This window comes from Talpa occidentalis, unplaced genomic scaffold, assembly GCF_014898055.3.
Source record: "Talpa occidentalis isolate TD23 unplaced genomic scaffold, MPIMG_talOcc4v2.1 talOcc4.2, whole genome shotgun sequence".
NCBI lineage: Eukaryota > Metazoa > Chordata > Mammalia > Eulipotyphla > Talpidae > Talpa > Talpa occidentalis.
The window spans coordinates 112,759,518-112,776,013 of record NW_023602073.1 but is presented as its reverse complement, the minus strand read 5'-3'; the positions used below and the strand labels follow the sequence as shown (position 1 = coordinate 112,776,013).

General features: G+C 38.5%; 1 protein-coding gene across 2 annotated transcripts in view; it reads left to right on the top strand.

Moving 5' to 3' along the window:
- Positions 1–16,496, top strand: part of LAMA4 (laminin subunit alpha 4) — a 138,006-nt gene that overhangs the window by 103,846 nt on the left and 17,664 nt on the right. For both annotated transcript variants that reach the window (XM_037520257.2, XM_037520256.2), the window contains exons 29-31: positions 7,838–8,002; positions 8,755–8,908; positions 15,378–15,565. In XM_037520257.2, coding sequence (XP_037376154.1) covers positions 7,838–8,002; positions 8,755–8,908; positions 15,378–15,565 — 507 coding nt within the window. The remainder of the gene's footprint in view (positions 1–7,837; positions 8,003–8,754; positions 8,909–15,377; positions 15,566–16,496) is intronic.

Below are 16,496 nucleotides of genomic sequence, written 5' to 3'. Positions count from 1 at the left end.
TACCATGCCCACTACCACATGTCTACTCACCAGGCACCACCAACCAATCTGCTCCTCTCCCTGCCCCCACTCCACCCTTTTCCCTCTGGTAACCACCCTTCTGCTGCCAAAGTCTTGGGTTTGTCTTTTTGTTGTTTGTTAGCTTACTTTTTTCTCTATATTCCTCAACTGTGTGATATCATTTGCTATTTGCCTTCATTTCACTTAGCATAATATAGTTAAAATGGCAAGATTTTGTCTTTTTTATGAGTGGTATTCCATTGTGAATATACAACAATTCTTTATCCATTCATTGATCATCAGACATTGAGAGGATTCTATATCATAGTTATTTTGAATATTGCTACAGTGAACATAGGGGCGCATATATATTTTCATATCATGTTTCCATATCCTTGGGGTAAATACCCAGAAGTGGACTACTGGAACATATGATAGTTCTGTATTTAATTTTTTGAGGAACTTCCATGCTGTTTTCCACAATGGCTACATCAGCTTACATCCCTACCAACAGAACACAAGGGATCATTTTTCTCCACATCCTTGCAAACACCTGTTGTTTTTGGTCTTTTTAATATGAGTCACTCTCTGGGGTGTGAGACAGTATGTCATAGTGATTTTAATATATATTTACCTAGCGAATGACAAAAGATGTACACTGCTTTTCATGTGTCTGTCAGCCATCTATATGTCTTCTTTGGTGAAATCCTTATTTAGTTCCCCTGCTCACTTTAATAAGACTGTCCTTTTTTCTGTCGTATATTTATATATTTTGGATGTTAACTCCATATCTGATATATGGTTTGCAAATATCTTCTCCCATTCTAGGCTGCCTTTTTGTTTTAACAATGGTTTATTTTACTGTGCAGAGATTTTCAGTGTGATATAGCTCCATTTTTAAAATGTTCTCTTCATTTCTCTAGCTATTAGAGACAAATATACAAAGATATCACTAAACCAGTGTCAAAGAACTTATCACCTATGTCTTCTATGTATTTTATGATTTTAGATATTATATTAAAGTTTTTAATACACTTTGAATTAATTTTAGTATCTGTTGTAAGGCTGAATTTCTTTTTTAAAAGAAGAAAGCTTTCTGAAATAAGAAATGAATCTGCTGTAGATGCTTCGATTGTACGTCTACTTCTATAGAATCTTCCATTAAAAAAAAGCATTAATAGGCCTTTTCTGGCCATTCAATGTGCTTTGTAATGAAAATAGTTTCCCACAAAAGTGACTAAATGATCACCATGAGGCATGTTCTGTTTTTCCCACAAAAACAAAAACTGGAAAAAAAGAAGAAATCAATGCTGAGCCTAATCATCTGAACTCTTGATATTATGAGTTTAAATTCCAGTAGTGATTTGGAGGGCCTTTTCTGCATATAGAACCATTTAACCACTTTATCCTGGACCTCATGAAGAGTCTGACAACTCATTATCTTTCCTTTAACCAGATGTTCCATTTCTTTTTTTTTTTTTATAATAAATTTTATTGTTATATTCCCCATACAATTGCAGCCCCCCCATTCTGACCCCAATCCCTCCCCTCCCGCCCCCGCCCCCCTAAAGTGTCTCTGGTTCATAGTTTTTTGTTGATTTTGATTTTCACTTTCTTATAGTTATTCATTTTCTGGTCCCTTATTTAGTTTTCTAGATTCCTGCTATGAGTGAGACCATCCGGTATTTTTTTTTTCTTTTTGGCTTATTTCGCTGAGCATGATCCCTCCAGCGCCATCCATGTTGCTGCAAATTGCATGGTTTATCTTTTTTGAATGCTGAGTAATATTCCATGGTGTATATGTACCACATCTTCTTGATCCAGTCATCTATTTTTGGGCATTTGGGTGGTTTCCAAAGCTTAGCTATTGTAAACAGTGCTGCTATAAAACATAGGGTGCAGGTGTTCTTTGGAATTGATTGTTTCTGTGTCCTTTGGGTAAATACCTAGGAGTGGAATTGCTGGATCATATGGAAGCTCTATGTTTAGTAGGTCCAGAAATCTCCACACAGCTTTCCACAGTGGTTGGACCAGTTTGCACTCCCACCAACAGTGCAGAAGAGTTCCTTTTTCTCCACACCCTCGCCAGCATTTGTTGTTGCTAGTTTTTTTAATATGTGCCATTCTCACTGGTGTAAGATGGTATCTCATGGTAGTTTTGATTTGCATTTCCCTGATGGCAAGTGATGTTGAACATTTTTCATATGCCTGTTGGCCATTTGCATTTCCTCTTCAGAGAAGTTTCTTTTTAGCTCTTCTGCCCATTTTTTGACTGGATTCTTTTCTTTGTTGTTGTTGAGTCTCATCAGCTCTTTGCAGATTTTTGTGATCAGTCCTTTATCATTAGTGTTGGGTGCAAAAATGTTCTCCCAGTTGGTGGGGTTTCTCTTTGTTTTTGTTATTGTCTCTTTTGCTGTGCAGAAGCTCTTTAATTTGATGTAGTCCCAGCTGTTTATCTTTGCCTTCACTATCACTGCTTTGGGTGATGTGTCTGTAAAGATGTCTTTGATGTGCAAATCACGTAGTGTTTCGCCTATATTTCCTTCTATATATTTATGGTTCAGGTCTTATGTCTAGTTCTTTAATCCATTTTGAGTTGATTTTTGTGTATGGTGTGAGGTAGTGGTCAAGCTTCATTCTTTTGCATGTAGCGACCCAGTTTTCCCAGCACCATTTATTGAACAAACTTTCTTTGCTCCAATGCATAGTCTTTGCTCCTTTGTCAAAGATTAGTTGACCATAAATCTGTGGGTTTATTTCTGGATTTTCTATTCGATTCCATTGGTCTGTATGTCTGTTCTTGTTCCAATACCATGCAGTTTTGATGATTATGGCTTTGTAGTATAGTTCGAAGTCTGGGAGTGTAATGCCTCCATTCCCTTCTTTTTTTTTCAGGAGAGCTTTGGCTATTCGGGTTTTTTGTGATTCCATATGAATTTCATCAATAATTGTTCTATTTCTTTGAAGAATGACATTGAAATTTTGATTGGAATAGCATTGAATCTGTATATTGCTTTTGGAAGGATGGCCATTTTAATAATGTTTATTCTTCCAATCCACGAGCAGGGATGTCTCTCCATTTCTTTGTGTCTTCTTCTATTTCTTTTAACAGTGTTTTATAGTTTTCTTTGTATAGGTCCTTTACCTCTTTTGTTAGATTTATTCCCAAATATTTGATTTTTTTTTTCAATAACAAAAGGGGGATGGTTTTTTTGATTTCTTCTTCTTCAGATTTATTGTTTGTGTATAGGAAGGCTACTGACTTTTGCGTGTTGATTTTGTATCCTGCCACTTTACTGAACTGATTGATGAGTTGAATTAGCTTTTCTGTGGAGTTTTTGGGGTTCTCTATGTATAATATCATATCATCTGCAAATAGTGATAGTTTGACTTCTTTTCCTATTTGGATTCCTTGGATGTCTTTCTCTTGTCTTATTGCCCTGGCTAGGACTTCCAGTATTATATTGAAAAGCAGTGGTGAGAGTGGACATCCTTGTCTTGTTCCAGATCTTAATGGAATTGCTTTCAGCTTTTCACCATTGAGAATGATACTGGCTGTTGGCTTGTCATAGATGGCCTTTATGATGTTGAGGTATGTTCCTTGTATCCCAAGAATTTCAAGGGCTTTTATCATGAATGGGTGTTGCACTTTGTCGAAAGCTTTCTCAGCATCTATTGATATTATCATATGGTTTTTATATTTCTTTTTGTTGATGTGTTGGATAACGTTGATTGATTTTCGGATGTTAAACCATCCTTGTGTCCCTGGAATGAATCCTACTTGGTCGTGGTGAATTATCTTATGGATACATTGTTGGATTCTGATGGCTAAAATTTTATTGAGGATTTTTGCATCAGTGTTCATTAGGGAGATTGGCCTATAGTTTTCCTTTTTTGTGTTGTCCTTGTTCGGTTTTGGTATTAGTGTAATGTTGGCTTCATAGAACGTGTTTGGTATTGTCCCTTCCTTCTCAATTTTTTGGAAGAGTTGTGAAGGATAGGCACTAATTCATCTCTGAATGTTTGGTAGAATTCATTTATAAATCCATCAGGTCCTGGGCTTTTGTTTTTGGGGAGGTTTTTGATTACCATTTCAATTTCGCTAATTGTAATTGGTCTGTTTAGGTATTCTATTTCTTCTTTATCTAGCTTTGGGTGATTGTAGAGTTGTAGGAATTTGTCCATCTCCTCTAGATTGTTAAACTTGTTTCCATATAACTGTTCATAGTAGTTACTGATTATTCTTTTGATTTCTGCTGTGTCCGTTGTGATTTCTCCTCTTTCATTGATGATCCTGTTTATTTGTGCTTTCTCCCTTTTTTCCTTTGTGAGCCTGGCTAGGGGTTTGTCTATTTTATTGATTTTTTCAAAGAACCAGCTCTTGGTTTCATTGATCTTTTGGATTGTTTTTTTAGTTTCAATTTCATTTATTTCTGCTTTGGTTTTTATTATTTCTTTTCTTCTACTGGTTTTGGGGTTTTTTTGTTGTTCTTTTTCTAGATCTTTGAGCTTCGAGATTAGGTTGTTTCTTTGAGTTCTTTCTTGTTTCTTGATGTGAGCTTCTATTGCTATATATTTTCCTCTTATTACTGCTTTTGCTGCATCCCATACATTTAGGATATTGGTGTCTTCCTTGTCGTTCAATTCAAAAAATTTTTTAATTTCTTCTTTGATCTCCTCCTTAGTCCAGTGGTCTTCCAGTAGTGTGGTTTTTAATCTCCATGAGGTAGGAAAGTTCCTTGCCTTCTTTTTATGGTTTATTTCTAGCTTGATGCCTTCATGGTCAGAAAAGATGGTTGATATGATTTCAATCTTGGTGTATCTGTTGATGTTTGTCTTGTGCCCCAGTATGTGATCGATCCTGGAGAATGATCCGTGTGCGCTTGAGAAAAATGTGTACTCCGTTTTTTTGGGGTTTAGTGTTCTATAGATGTCTGTTAAGCCCAATTGCTCTAGGTCCTTATTTAGAGCTTCGGTTTCTTTACTTATTTTTTGTCTTGTTGATCTATCCATTGTTGATAGTGGTGTGTTGAAGTCTCCCACTACGTATGTGTTTTCTCTGATGTCTGTTTTCAGAGAGGACAACAGTTGTCTGATATATTTTGGTGCTCCTTCGTTTGGTGAGTATATGTTAATGAGTGTTATTTCTTCTTGAAGTATTGTCCCCTTGATCATAATGTAGTAACCATTGGGGTCTCTTTTTATCTTTTTGAGTTTGAAATCTGTTTTATCTGATATAAGTATAGCTGTTCCTGCTTTCTTTTTTGGTCCATTTGCTTGTAGGATTGTTTTCCATCCTTTAACTTTGAGCCTATTTTTATCTTTTGTAGCTAAATGTGTTTCCTGGAGACAGCAAAAGGTTGGGTTTTGTTTCTTAATCCAGGCTGCAACTCTGTGTCTTTTTATTGAAGAGTTTAGTCCATTTACATTTAGAGTTAATATTGATATGTTAACATCTGTATTTGCCATTGTGTTTGTCTGTCCTTTGATTTTATTTATTTATTCTTTTAATAACTTTTTTTTTTTGGCCTTCTTTCATTGTTATTCGTCCCTCTGAGGTTCTGGCTTTAGGACTCCTTGTAGTATTTTTTGGAGTGGGGGTTTAGTTGCAATGAAATTCCGGAGTTTCTGTTTGTCTGGGAAGGTCCATATTCTTTCTTCAAAGAGGAAGGAGAGCTTTGCGGGATAGAGTATTCTTGGTTGGCATCTGTTTTCTTGGAGTCTGTTGACTATGTCCCTCCACTCTCTCCTTGCCCGTAGTGTTTCTTCGGAGAAGTCTGATGTCAGCCTGATTGGCTTTCCTTTGAATGTTATCTGTTTCTTCCCTCTTGCCAGCTTCATTATTTTTTCCTTGTCCTGGATTCTAGGGAGCTTTACTATTATGTGTCTTGCTGTATTTTTTCTTTTGTCGTGGAAGTTTGGTGTTCTTCTTGCTTCTTGTATATCAATTTTCAGCTCCTTCTTCACATTTGGGATGTTCTCTTCAATTATCTCTTTGAATATTTTCTCTGTTCCTACTTCTCTCTCCTGTCCTTCTGGTATTCCTATAACTCTTATATTTCCTTTCCTCATGGAGTCAGATAGTTCCCGAAGTCTTTCTTCATTCTTTTTCCTTCGTACTTCTCTTTCCTTTTCTGTTTTGGTTCTTTTTATTTCTGTGTCTTCAAGAGCACTTATTTGTTCTTCCATTTCATCAATTCTGCTTTCATTGCTTTTCCCAGAATTCTTTAGTTCTTCCACTAATTCTTTGATCTCCTGCATTTCTTTTACTTCCCTCTTTAGGGACTCAATTTCATTCTTCTGATCGTTGATTATTTTTCCCTTATCATTGTTTTCCTTTATGACTTCTGTCAGTTTTTTAATCACGGCAATTTTAAATTCTCTTTCTGGAAGGCTCAGAAGTTCTTCCAAGTTACTGTCGTTGCCATCTGGGGGCTGGTTTTCTTTTTGTGGTGTGCTTTTTCTCTGGAGAGTTGCTAGGTTGCGTGTGGTTCTTCTCCTCCCTACTGTCTGTTTTCTAATTTGCCGTATGCGTTGGGACACTGTGTTGTTGGGACTGGCCGGCATCTTGGGTGAGCTTCTCTGCTCCCCTCTGGTTCCTCCAGGAGTCATCTGTCAGTTTCAAGCAGTCTTTATTGGAGAAAGGTCCCTGTCCTATAATGTCGATGTGGGGACACACTCCCCTGTGCGCCTGGTCTGCCACGGCGGTAGGTTCCTGCTCCCCTTCTGGGCTTGGACTGCAGGCCAGAGGGGGTCTGTCGTGGGTGAACTTCCCCCGCTCACCTCTGGCTCCTGAGGAAGCCTTCTGCAGGTAGTCTTTACTGAAGAAATGTCCCTGTTCTAAAATGGTGATGTGGGACACACTCCCTGCGTGTCCGGTGTCAGGCACACTCTTCTGCGTGCCTGGTCTGCCCTGGCTGTGGGTGCTCGCTCTCCCTGTGGGCTCAGACTACTTGTTCGGAAGGGGCCCGGTGTGGGCTAACTCCCCAGCTGGCCACTAGCTCCTTCAGGAGCCTGTGCTGGCTTCAAGTCGCTAGGTGGCACCAGAGATCTCTCCTAGAGCCCTTGGGGAGCTGATTTTCCACCCCGTGGGACAGGGAGCAGAGCGGGGATGGTAGGGTACACCTCAACGGCTTTGGGGTGCTGTGTCTGCCTTGTGCCCCACCGTCGTGGGGAACCCACGCCCCTAATTTCGTGCCCCGGGTCTCAGTTCCAAAGCCCTCAGGTCCAGGACGCGGGCTGTAGCCCAGTTCAGTGGCGCGGGAATGGCGCCTTTTGCACCGCTCCCGTGCCTGGACGCCTGGTTCCTGCTCACTCAGGGAGGGACCTTCACCTCAGTGAGGACCTCCGCGTGTCTCCCCGCAAGCCTAGGTCGTCTCCCAAGCCTAGGTCGCAGGCGCGGGGACCTGGGCAGCCGCGATCCCGGTCTGCACTTGCTTTTCAAGCGCGCCGAGCGCGCCCTTTCCTGCGCAAGCTTACCAGCAGCCCGGGCTGTGTGCGCGTCTCCCGGGGTCTTTGTTCTTCTCTAATGGCGCCCGGAGCCGTTCGCTCCCTGCCGCGGTGAATCCTGCAGGGTTCGCCTCAGCTCCCGTTCACGGGGTGTGGTGGCTGCAATAGTTCCTTTCCACTCACAGTCCCGCTTGCTGCGTCGTTTGTTCTTGTTGGCCGTTTTGGTTTGTTGTTTTCCTCCTCTCTGCCGGTGGGAGAGTGCCGCCTCTGTGTCCAGATGTTCCATTTCAATCTCATGAGAAGATTTGTAACCGAGAAGGGAACTAAGGTAATTCAGTGGTATCTCAAGGTGATTCTGTAGTGTGTAAAGAAACTTTTTCCTTTGCAGATATGAACTGATAGTAGATAAAAGCAGACTTGGGAGTATGGACGATACCAAAGGAAAAGCAGAACAAACACAAGCAGATGAAAAGAAGTTTTACTTCGGTGGCTCACCTATCAGTCCCAATTTTGCTAATTTTACTGGCTGTATAAGTAATGCCTACTTTACCAGGTATAGTATTTTTATTATTCATAAAGATATGATTGATAAAGAACATCAAGTCAATAATGAAAATGTTTGCATTACTGAAACTAAACTATAAAATTTCTAATTCTATAATGCAGAGGCATTAGAAGGCAGTATTAAAACTTGCATGGGCAACTAACATACTTGGATTTTTGTGTGGGTTTCTTGCCCTTTAAATTCTTTTTGACCGTGATTAAATAGACCCTTCATTTCTTCACCTGCAAAACGCAAATAATAATAGTGCCTGCCTGGTAGGCTTTTTATGAGGATTAAGTGAGATAATGTACATATAGCCCCTGGCATACAGCAACTATAAATATTGGATGTAGAGCTACATACCCAAATACTTGTTAGAGGTTTAAGAGAGACTTCTTAATTAATGCATGACTTTAGACAAAGCCATTAATCTAGATCCTTCATAAAGACAAGAACTCCCTGAGTACAAAAACAAGCACAGGAGAAATTTTAAGTTAACAAAGAGGTGGGCCAATTATACAGAGTGTGGGAAGGAGAAAGATGCTCATCTGTCAGAAAATGCTGGTGCCAGCATATTGTTATTATCGATTAATTGATTGAATGATCATTTAATATGTGCTGATGGAGATAGTGGCTATTGGATAAAGGTCCGTAACACACACACACAAATTTAATTGCCAAATTTCTTTGACTTTCACAGTTTTCATAATATAACTCTGAGCAATGTTTTTTATTTTTTTTTCTCTCTGTTACAAATGTAGGCTGGACAGAGATGTAGAGGTGGAAGATTTCCAGCGGTATTCTGAAAAGGTTCATACTTCTCTCTTTGAGTGTCCCATTGAGTCTTCACCTTTGTTTCTCCTTCACAAAAAGGGAAAGAATTCCTCAAAATCTAAAACAAGTCAGAATAAAAAGGTAAAAGTTGATGCTGTGCTATATTTCCAATTGTCTTCATAGTCCACACACACAACTCTAGATGCTGGTGCTTTATAGAATTTACTCTAGTTTTCACTGCACACAGATGAATGATGGAATTTTTATAGTATTAGATTTTTTGCATCAATTCCTGTTCCCAGAGAAACAGTCTGAATCAGCTTTTACTCATACTTCCAATGTCTTATCATTACAAGGATTAAAATTGCTTGGTGCTCAACAATTTTCATATCTAATGTATATGATTTAGTACAAGAAATGTCTAGTAGCATTTGCTGTCATGTTACAGTCTTTTGTCACAGTCATGGAAATGATTAAAGTTTCAGATCTTACCTTTGTTTTCTCTCCTTCCGTGACCTTCACTTCAGCCACATATAGGGACAGTTGATCTGTAACATCAATTATACCTGCTCCCCATCAAATCTTGAATTCCTAAAATGCATTTTCTAATATTTGCCTTCATTACAAACAAAACTCTAAGTTCTTTCCCAATCTTCCAATCTAACCACCCCCCCCCACCTTCCTAGTCTAATTTTAATGATGCACTCAGGTACCAGGACTCCCACCTGGTCCAAAAATGCCATCATCTCACGTATGAATTATTGCAATAGCCTTCCAACAAACCTCCCTGACTCTATCTGTTGCCAACCATCTGGTCCGAACACAGCAGCTAAACCCTGTGAACATAAGCCTTACTAGGTCACACCCCTGCTCAAAATGGCCTCCAATACACTCAGTAAAAGCCCAAGTCCCTACAAAGTCATGAGGGGCCCTATGTTGCCCATGCTCCTTTTCTTTACTCATTCTTCTTATACTGGCCACCTGGCTATTCTAGAATGGACACATCCACTTCTCCTTACAGTTTTCACTTAAGCTTTCCTTCTCTTAAACTCTCTTTCCCTAAATATCTGCAGAGATGACCCCTTCTCTTCCTCGCATTGCTCAATTCTCATATGTTCAGCAAGGCTTTCCTTAAGCACCTGGGCAAGACCACAGCCTGCTTCCTGCCTTCTACTAGTACCACTGTGTAAAGGGCCGGAATGGACCACAGTGCAGGTTCTCTGATCCCATGCAGACCGGGTAAAGGAGGAGTCTGAGTCCTCAGTAATTTTGCAGGTTTTTTATTTGGGGTTCACCAGGCATATGGCAGGCAGGGGTGCTGGCTGGGGGGCTGAGAGGCCTGCCAGCCTCCCAGCCCCCAGCAAGTCTTCACTCTATCTGGACTCTCTGGCGTTCGTTCTGCTGCTTCTCGGCTGCTTCTCGGCTTCTGCTTCGACTTCTGCAGCTGCTGCTGCTGCTGGTGTCCCCGTGACGCCACCCTTAAAAAGCACAGTCTTAACTCAGCTGAATCCCATCTACCTATGCCCACACCCTATTCCAGGTGCCCGCCATCAGGCATGCATTCAGGACAAGGATCCATCATCTATCCTGATGGCGGAAGGGCAGAAATGCCTGATATTTTCTTTACCCTACACACTGATCTTTGCCTTTTCTGCTTTTTCTTTTCTTCATTGCATTTATCACATTTTATTTTATTATAGACTTTTATTGTGTTTATTATTTATTATCAATTGTCTCTGCTAGATGCAAGTTCATTTTTCTTTTCTTTTTTTTTTTTTTTTTTTTTTTGGTTACTAATGTATCCCAAGAGCTTAGAACAATGATCTTAATAGATATTGAATAAATATCTATTGATATATGCCTCATAGGACTGTTCTAAGGATTAAATGAATTAATGCACAAAATGTGCTTAGCACGGTGCCTTGCTTTGAGTAAACATTCAGTGAATATTAGCTTTTCTACCTCTATAAAATCTTGTGAGTTTTTGGAGGACCAAGTCCCAGAAGCAGTATTGTCTGATTTCAGGGAATGTGCATTAGTATTGAGGCAATACTAATTTATACTCCCACAAACAGCATTTAAAAGAACCTATTGTTCCAAGCAATGCTAACACTAGATATAATAATAAAATCTTTATAATTTGACAATTGAATGAACAAAATAACATCTCATTGATAACCTCATTGAGGTTTTAATAACCTCATTCAGTAACCTCATTGAGGTTTTAATTTGCATTTCTTTGAGTGCTAGTGAGGCTGAGAGTCTTTTCAGAGAAAAATAGATTTCCTTCCAATGCTGGGTTTTGAGCTATTAACAGGAGAGAAGCAACCTCACCAGTTTCTCATTTGTGATGGTTTTTCACTGATCATTATATATTGAGCATTTCACCATGTGTTTGGGTTTATGTGGATTCTTTTGAGAATCCCTGTGAAACATCATATTCACAATGGTATCTTTATCATTAATAAAATAATCTTGTCCACATGTAATCAAAACTTGGTTATTTGGGCAATGTCTTCCTGAATTTCATATGGAGGACTTTTTTAAATGACTGATTCGTGTAGAGAGATAATTTCATTGATTTTTATGAAGAATGTTGCTAGTGGGTATTATGAAGGATTTTTCAAAGAAGACTAGAATGTCTGATAAAGTCTTACTGTCACCTTTGTATATTGATGCTAAAAGGGTTATCCTGAGAATTGTTTAACTGGGACATGAACACTGGACGGGATCACAGGCAGGTTTACATCATAGGCTGATGAGAAAAATCAACTTTCAAAGCAAATACAGTTTTCTCTATGAAATTGTCTATCAAATGTAGTTTCCTAACAAACTTTTATGGTTACAAATTATCAAGGTTACAATCAACTTCCCTTTGAATTATTAACAAAAACTTTTCAATATCATAGGAAACTTCTCAATCTTTCTGGTAAATGATCTCATAAGTTCAACTTTATAATAGCAAGATATAATATCACTATAAATTTCACTTATATTTTCTGGTAACCAGAATGTCAATGCATGCTAATCTTCTATTTAGCCTGTATCAATAGCTTCTTAAATAGCTACCAAGAAAAATGTGTGAACTCTGGTTCAAATTTTATTAAAGCCGAATCACACAGAGAGTTGAACTTCTAGTAATTTATTTTCATAATAACTTCCAGATATTCCATTTATTATAATTCACTTAATAGCTAATAGACTTCTAGATGTTTCCAGTTTTCTTCCTTTTATGAGCAAAGATCATTGCACATTGATTTTTGATCATATTACTAAATATGTCTTTGTACAGATTCCTACAGGTAGAATTATTTGTGAAAGCATCTCAGTGTTTAATATGATAATTAACATTGTGTGTATTGTAATAGACACCATTTGAGGTATCTTACCAACTACTCCTTTCTCTGAGAATTATTCCCCACCCACCTGCTGGCCCACTTATTTTAGGTATTTGACCTCCTCTACCTGGATATAGATGATTAAACCAGGGTAAATCATGTGAACCAAGCCAATCTGTTAGATTGCTTCCTTGGAAACTTCGAACCCAGAGAAATTAGTCTAGGTTGGTGGTTGAATAGAAAACTTGTGAACTAAGAGTTCTATATTAATCATGCACAGAGAAACAAAGCTGCTTTATAGGAAGAGAGAAAGGCAAAAGCTATATTATAGAGGAAGAATAAAAGCAGATACTCTAAGAAAAACAAAGCTCACACACAGAAACATTCAGAAAAGAAGTGTTTGATACTTCTTAGATTTCCAATTCTTGATTCTTGCCCCCGATAGTGTTACAGAGCAACCCCAATATAAAACGGGTTGCCTAACTGTGGGTCCTCACCCACGTGCTTAAAGGAGACTTATTAATGTTAAACTGCAGACATACACAAAAGCTTGATAAAAGGTTTATTTACAAGGGAAGGGGAAATGGGGAAATGAATAACTCAGGGAGAAAAAGAGGAAGATAAGTTCGTAAATGCATCCTACCCCTTCCTAGAATCCCAATGACCTGCCGAGCTGGCAAAAAAACAAGCACACTGAGTGGCCAAGAGTGCGACCCCTGGCCACATGGCCAGTTAAATACTCAAACCAAGAACCCAGTGGCTTAACTCCGCCCTCAGGTCCTCACAACCTTCCCTTTGGTGATGATGAGATATGTAGTTCCCAGTGTCTTGAAGGATTGGGTGTGGAGTCCACAAAGCCGGTATGGAGTTTGCTCAGGACATCCTTTCCCCCTAATAGTAGGACCCCACTATACTATCATCTTTATAGCTTCACTATACTATTTAGTAAAATAGCATTGCTAAATTTAAATTGATGCCACCAGTGAAATGACAGCTAGTAGACTCTCAGAGTAAAAAATTCTCTGTAGTGCTTGCTGTTCAGAAGCCCCCCACACATATCCATTTTAGGATTACCTCTTGGCAAATGGAGTGTGTTACATGGCAGTGGTGTAATTGATTAAGTTATAACTTATTATTAGAGTACATATCCACAGAGGATTTAAAGTATTTGGTTGCCATATATAAAGATGTCAGAAAATACTAATTTCTGCAGCAGACAAAAGACAGATTCTAGTCCATATATTCCCACAATAAAGCAGAAAAAGACAAGATTCACCGAGCTGGTAAAGTAGACTTTCATGTCCAATAACCCAGCACTTTGTCCAATAACCCAGTACCTTTTGTCTGTAGTTACTCTTTTTCCATAACTAAGTAAATGCACTGACTTAGAAAGAGAGAGATCTTCTCCATAGGAATGGAGGGAACATGGAATAACCAAAATTGGAGGAAGACCCCAAGGCCCCACCAGCCTCTCATCCCCACATACCAGATTCTGCACAAAGTATGTATTTCCACTGTGTCCCTCACTGAGCTCATAGCTCTCACTACAAGGCTTGTTACTCCACCAGAGATGAAATACAGCATGGGGTTGCAGGAAATATTGCCCTCCAGTGGGTAGGCCCACTCTGTCTACCCATTATTTGAAGGTATGGGCTATTATTTGTAGGTCAGAATCTGGGTCCATAAATAACGGTAACAGGACATACTTCCCACATTCAAGAGAGAAGCCTTGCTTCTGTAGCATGTGAATCTGTTTCCAAGTCCTGACTGTGTGAGGATGGGAAAGGGATGGTGCAAATTGGTGGGCTTTTCTTTAGGGTATATGAGTCTCTGCACTCCCGGCTAATCACGCTATCAGTCTCCACTGCCAACACCTGACTAGAGCAGCTGCCACCTAAAAAGAGGGCATGGCACAGCTTGTCTGCACTTTAATTAACTCTCCTGTCCTCTGCCTACTGTACCTGGATTTTGAGGGTGATTCTAGGATTTGCCTGGAACACTGAATTTTTTGGAGGTCTTTTCTTTTGCACAGGTGAGATTGAGATTTTTTACTGCCCATCTGTTTAATCTTTATTTTATCTCCCAGAAATTCTTTTTTCTATGAACAGAAATTCCCTAATTTTCCAGGACTACAATGAATTTTCTGTATGTATAGTTCTTCTTATTAGGAACTTGGGAGGAGAAAACTAAATGTATAAGTTCTTGCAATATTCCTGAACCAGAAGTCATCTTTCCTATCTAATCCTTTATCTCATCCTGACTCTATTTTCTTCATTTTTTTTCTTTTATCAAACAGTTCTTCTCCTATCCTTTCATTGCGAGCTTTCCTTGTAAGTGGGTCAGTGCTTTCAAAACCTCGTCACCTGGAAAATAAAGCCCATCCTCTGGCAGGTCATATAAGGTCGTGTCTATGTGGTACCAGTCTGTCTTCCAATTTGCTATTTTTATGCTTGTTTTTCCAAATCAATTTTTGGTTCCTTTAAAAACAGGAACCATTTCTCACCTTTTTATTCCCTGCCACACTCTGTGCATGGAGGGCATGCAGGAACATTGATTTCCTTCCCCTTCACTATGCCTATTAGATACTCCATAAAAATTTGCTTGACCAAATAAATAAATGACTGAATGACCCAATTTATTTGCATTTACTTTTAACTTGTTTCAAAAATTAAGGCTAAATAACCATCAAATGTTAGCTTATAGTTTCACAACTCTAAATTTTAAAATCAGCAAAGCAATTTGCTGTATATCTTATATCCTATTGCCAAAAATATTGTTAAATCATTTTGAAGCTATCACTAAATATGTTAACTTTTTACACAGCATTGTAAATAAATATCTCTGTGTTAAATAGACACGTTAAAGTGATATTTTCCCTATGTCTTAAAGTAATATTTTTCCTATGATATATGTTTCATTGATTGGTTCTGTCAGGGTTTTATTATTACCAACTTTTCATTTTTCAAATTGTTTAAGATGTGCAATTTAAATGATAGAGCAGCAACCTCTGTAGCTTCCATTTAACTCTGCTTTTCTATGACAGACTGCAATTGTGGGCTTGTAAAATTATTACTCTTTTTTGTTGTTGCTACTGCTATCATTTGCTTGTGGAAGTAGAAGAAAGAAAGACAGGGGTCTAACATTTCATAAATGTAAAATACCCAGATGTATACTTCAAGTATTATTATTAATGATAAGGCATTCATAAATGAATTTTTGCTATTAGTAGATCACTTTTATCCCTTAAAATGGTCCCTTTCTTATTTTTAAAGGGAGTGAAAAGTAAAGATGCACCTTCCTCGGATCCTATTGGCCTGAAGTTTCCAGAACAGAATGCCCCCAGAGACTCTCATTGCCACCTTTCCAGCAGGCCAAGAGCAATAGAGCATGCCTACCAGTATGGAGGGACAGCAAACAGCCGCCAGGAGTTTGAACACTTAAGAGGAGATTTTGGTGAAAAGTAAAGTAACACACTATCTTTCCAAAAACATAAACCCTGGACTGGCTTCATCCTTATTTGCCATGTGCTACCTTTTTCCTGAGTTTGCCATCCCACTTACATTCTATTCTTTTATCAACAAAATAAATAGTACATAACTCATACTTGCCAGTAAACTATATTCTCTGACTTTCTTCCTAAAAGTAAGGTACATGAAACAACATTCTCCTAGGAGTTTCCTATATTTTACGAAAGGAAAAGACAATCAAAGAAAAGAAGATGGGGCATCAAATGGGGCAAATGCCAAATGACGCATCATCTAACCTTGCTATCACCTTCCCTCTCACATCCAAATTGCCTTCAGATTATAAATGGGAACACATCTGAAATGCTAGGTTAATAAGGAAAGACACTGAATATACAAGTACACATATCTCTACTTGTCCTCAAGCTATCTCTAAAGCTCAGCACCTCTTCCCAGTATTTTGCAAATCTCCAGGTGATTTAGCATGATTAAAGACTTCTTTTTATAGTGTTAGCACCTAAATATTCTCATATAGGCCTTACATAGTTCTTTCAGACATTAGTATAGGCAATACATTCAATAAGAAACATCAAATGCCTTCTAATTTGCTACTTGCTTCATAGGCAGAAACAGTGTTTTTATATTCTTCAGCAAAATTTAGACTCAATCAAACTAGAAATTAGTTTAATAAATGAATCTTATCTATGTCTTGGAGCTAAATTTCTGGAGAGTTTTGTTTGATTTCTACACACTCTGGTGGCTGTTTTTTAACACATGCTATCTATTGATTAACTTTTACTGGGTAAGAACTGAATCTGTATTTTCAATAGTCATAAATCATACCATTTCTGTGCAAACTTTTATATGACTTTTAATTACTCACTTGTAATCTGTTCACACTAACATGCTTCCTTAATATATAAATTG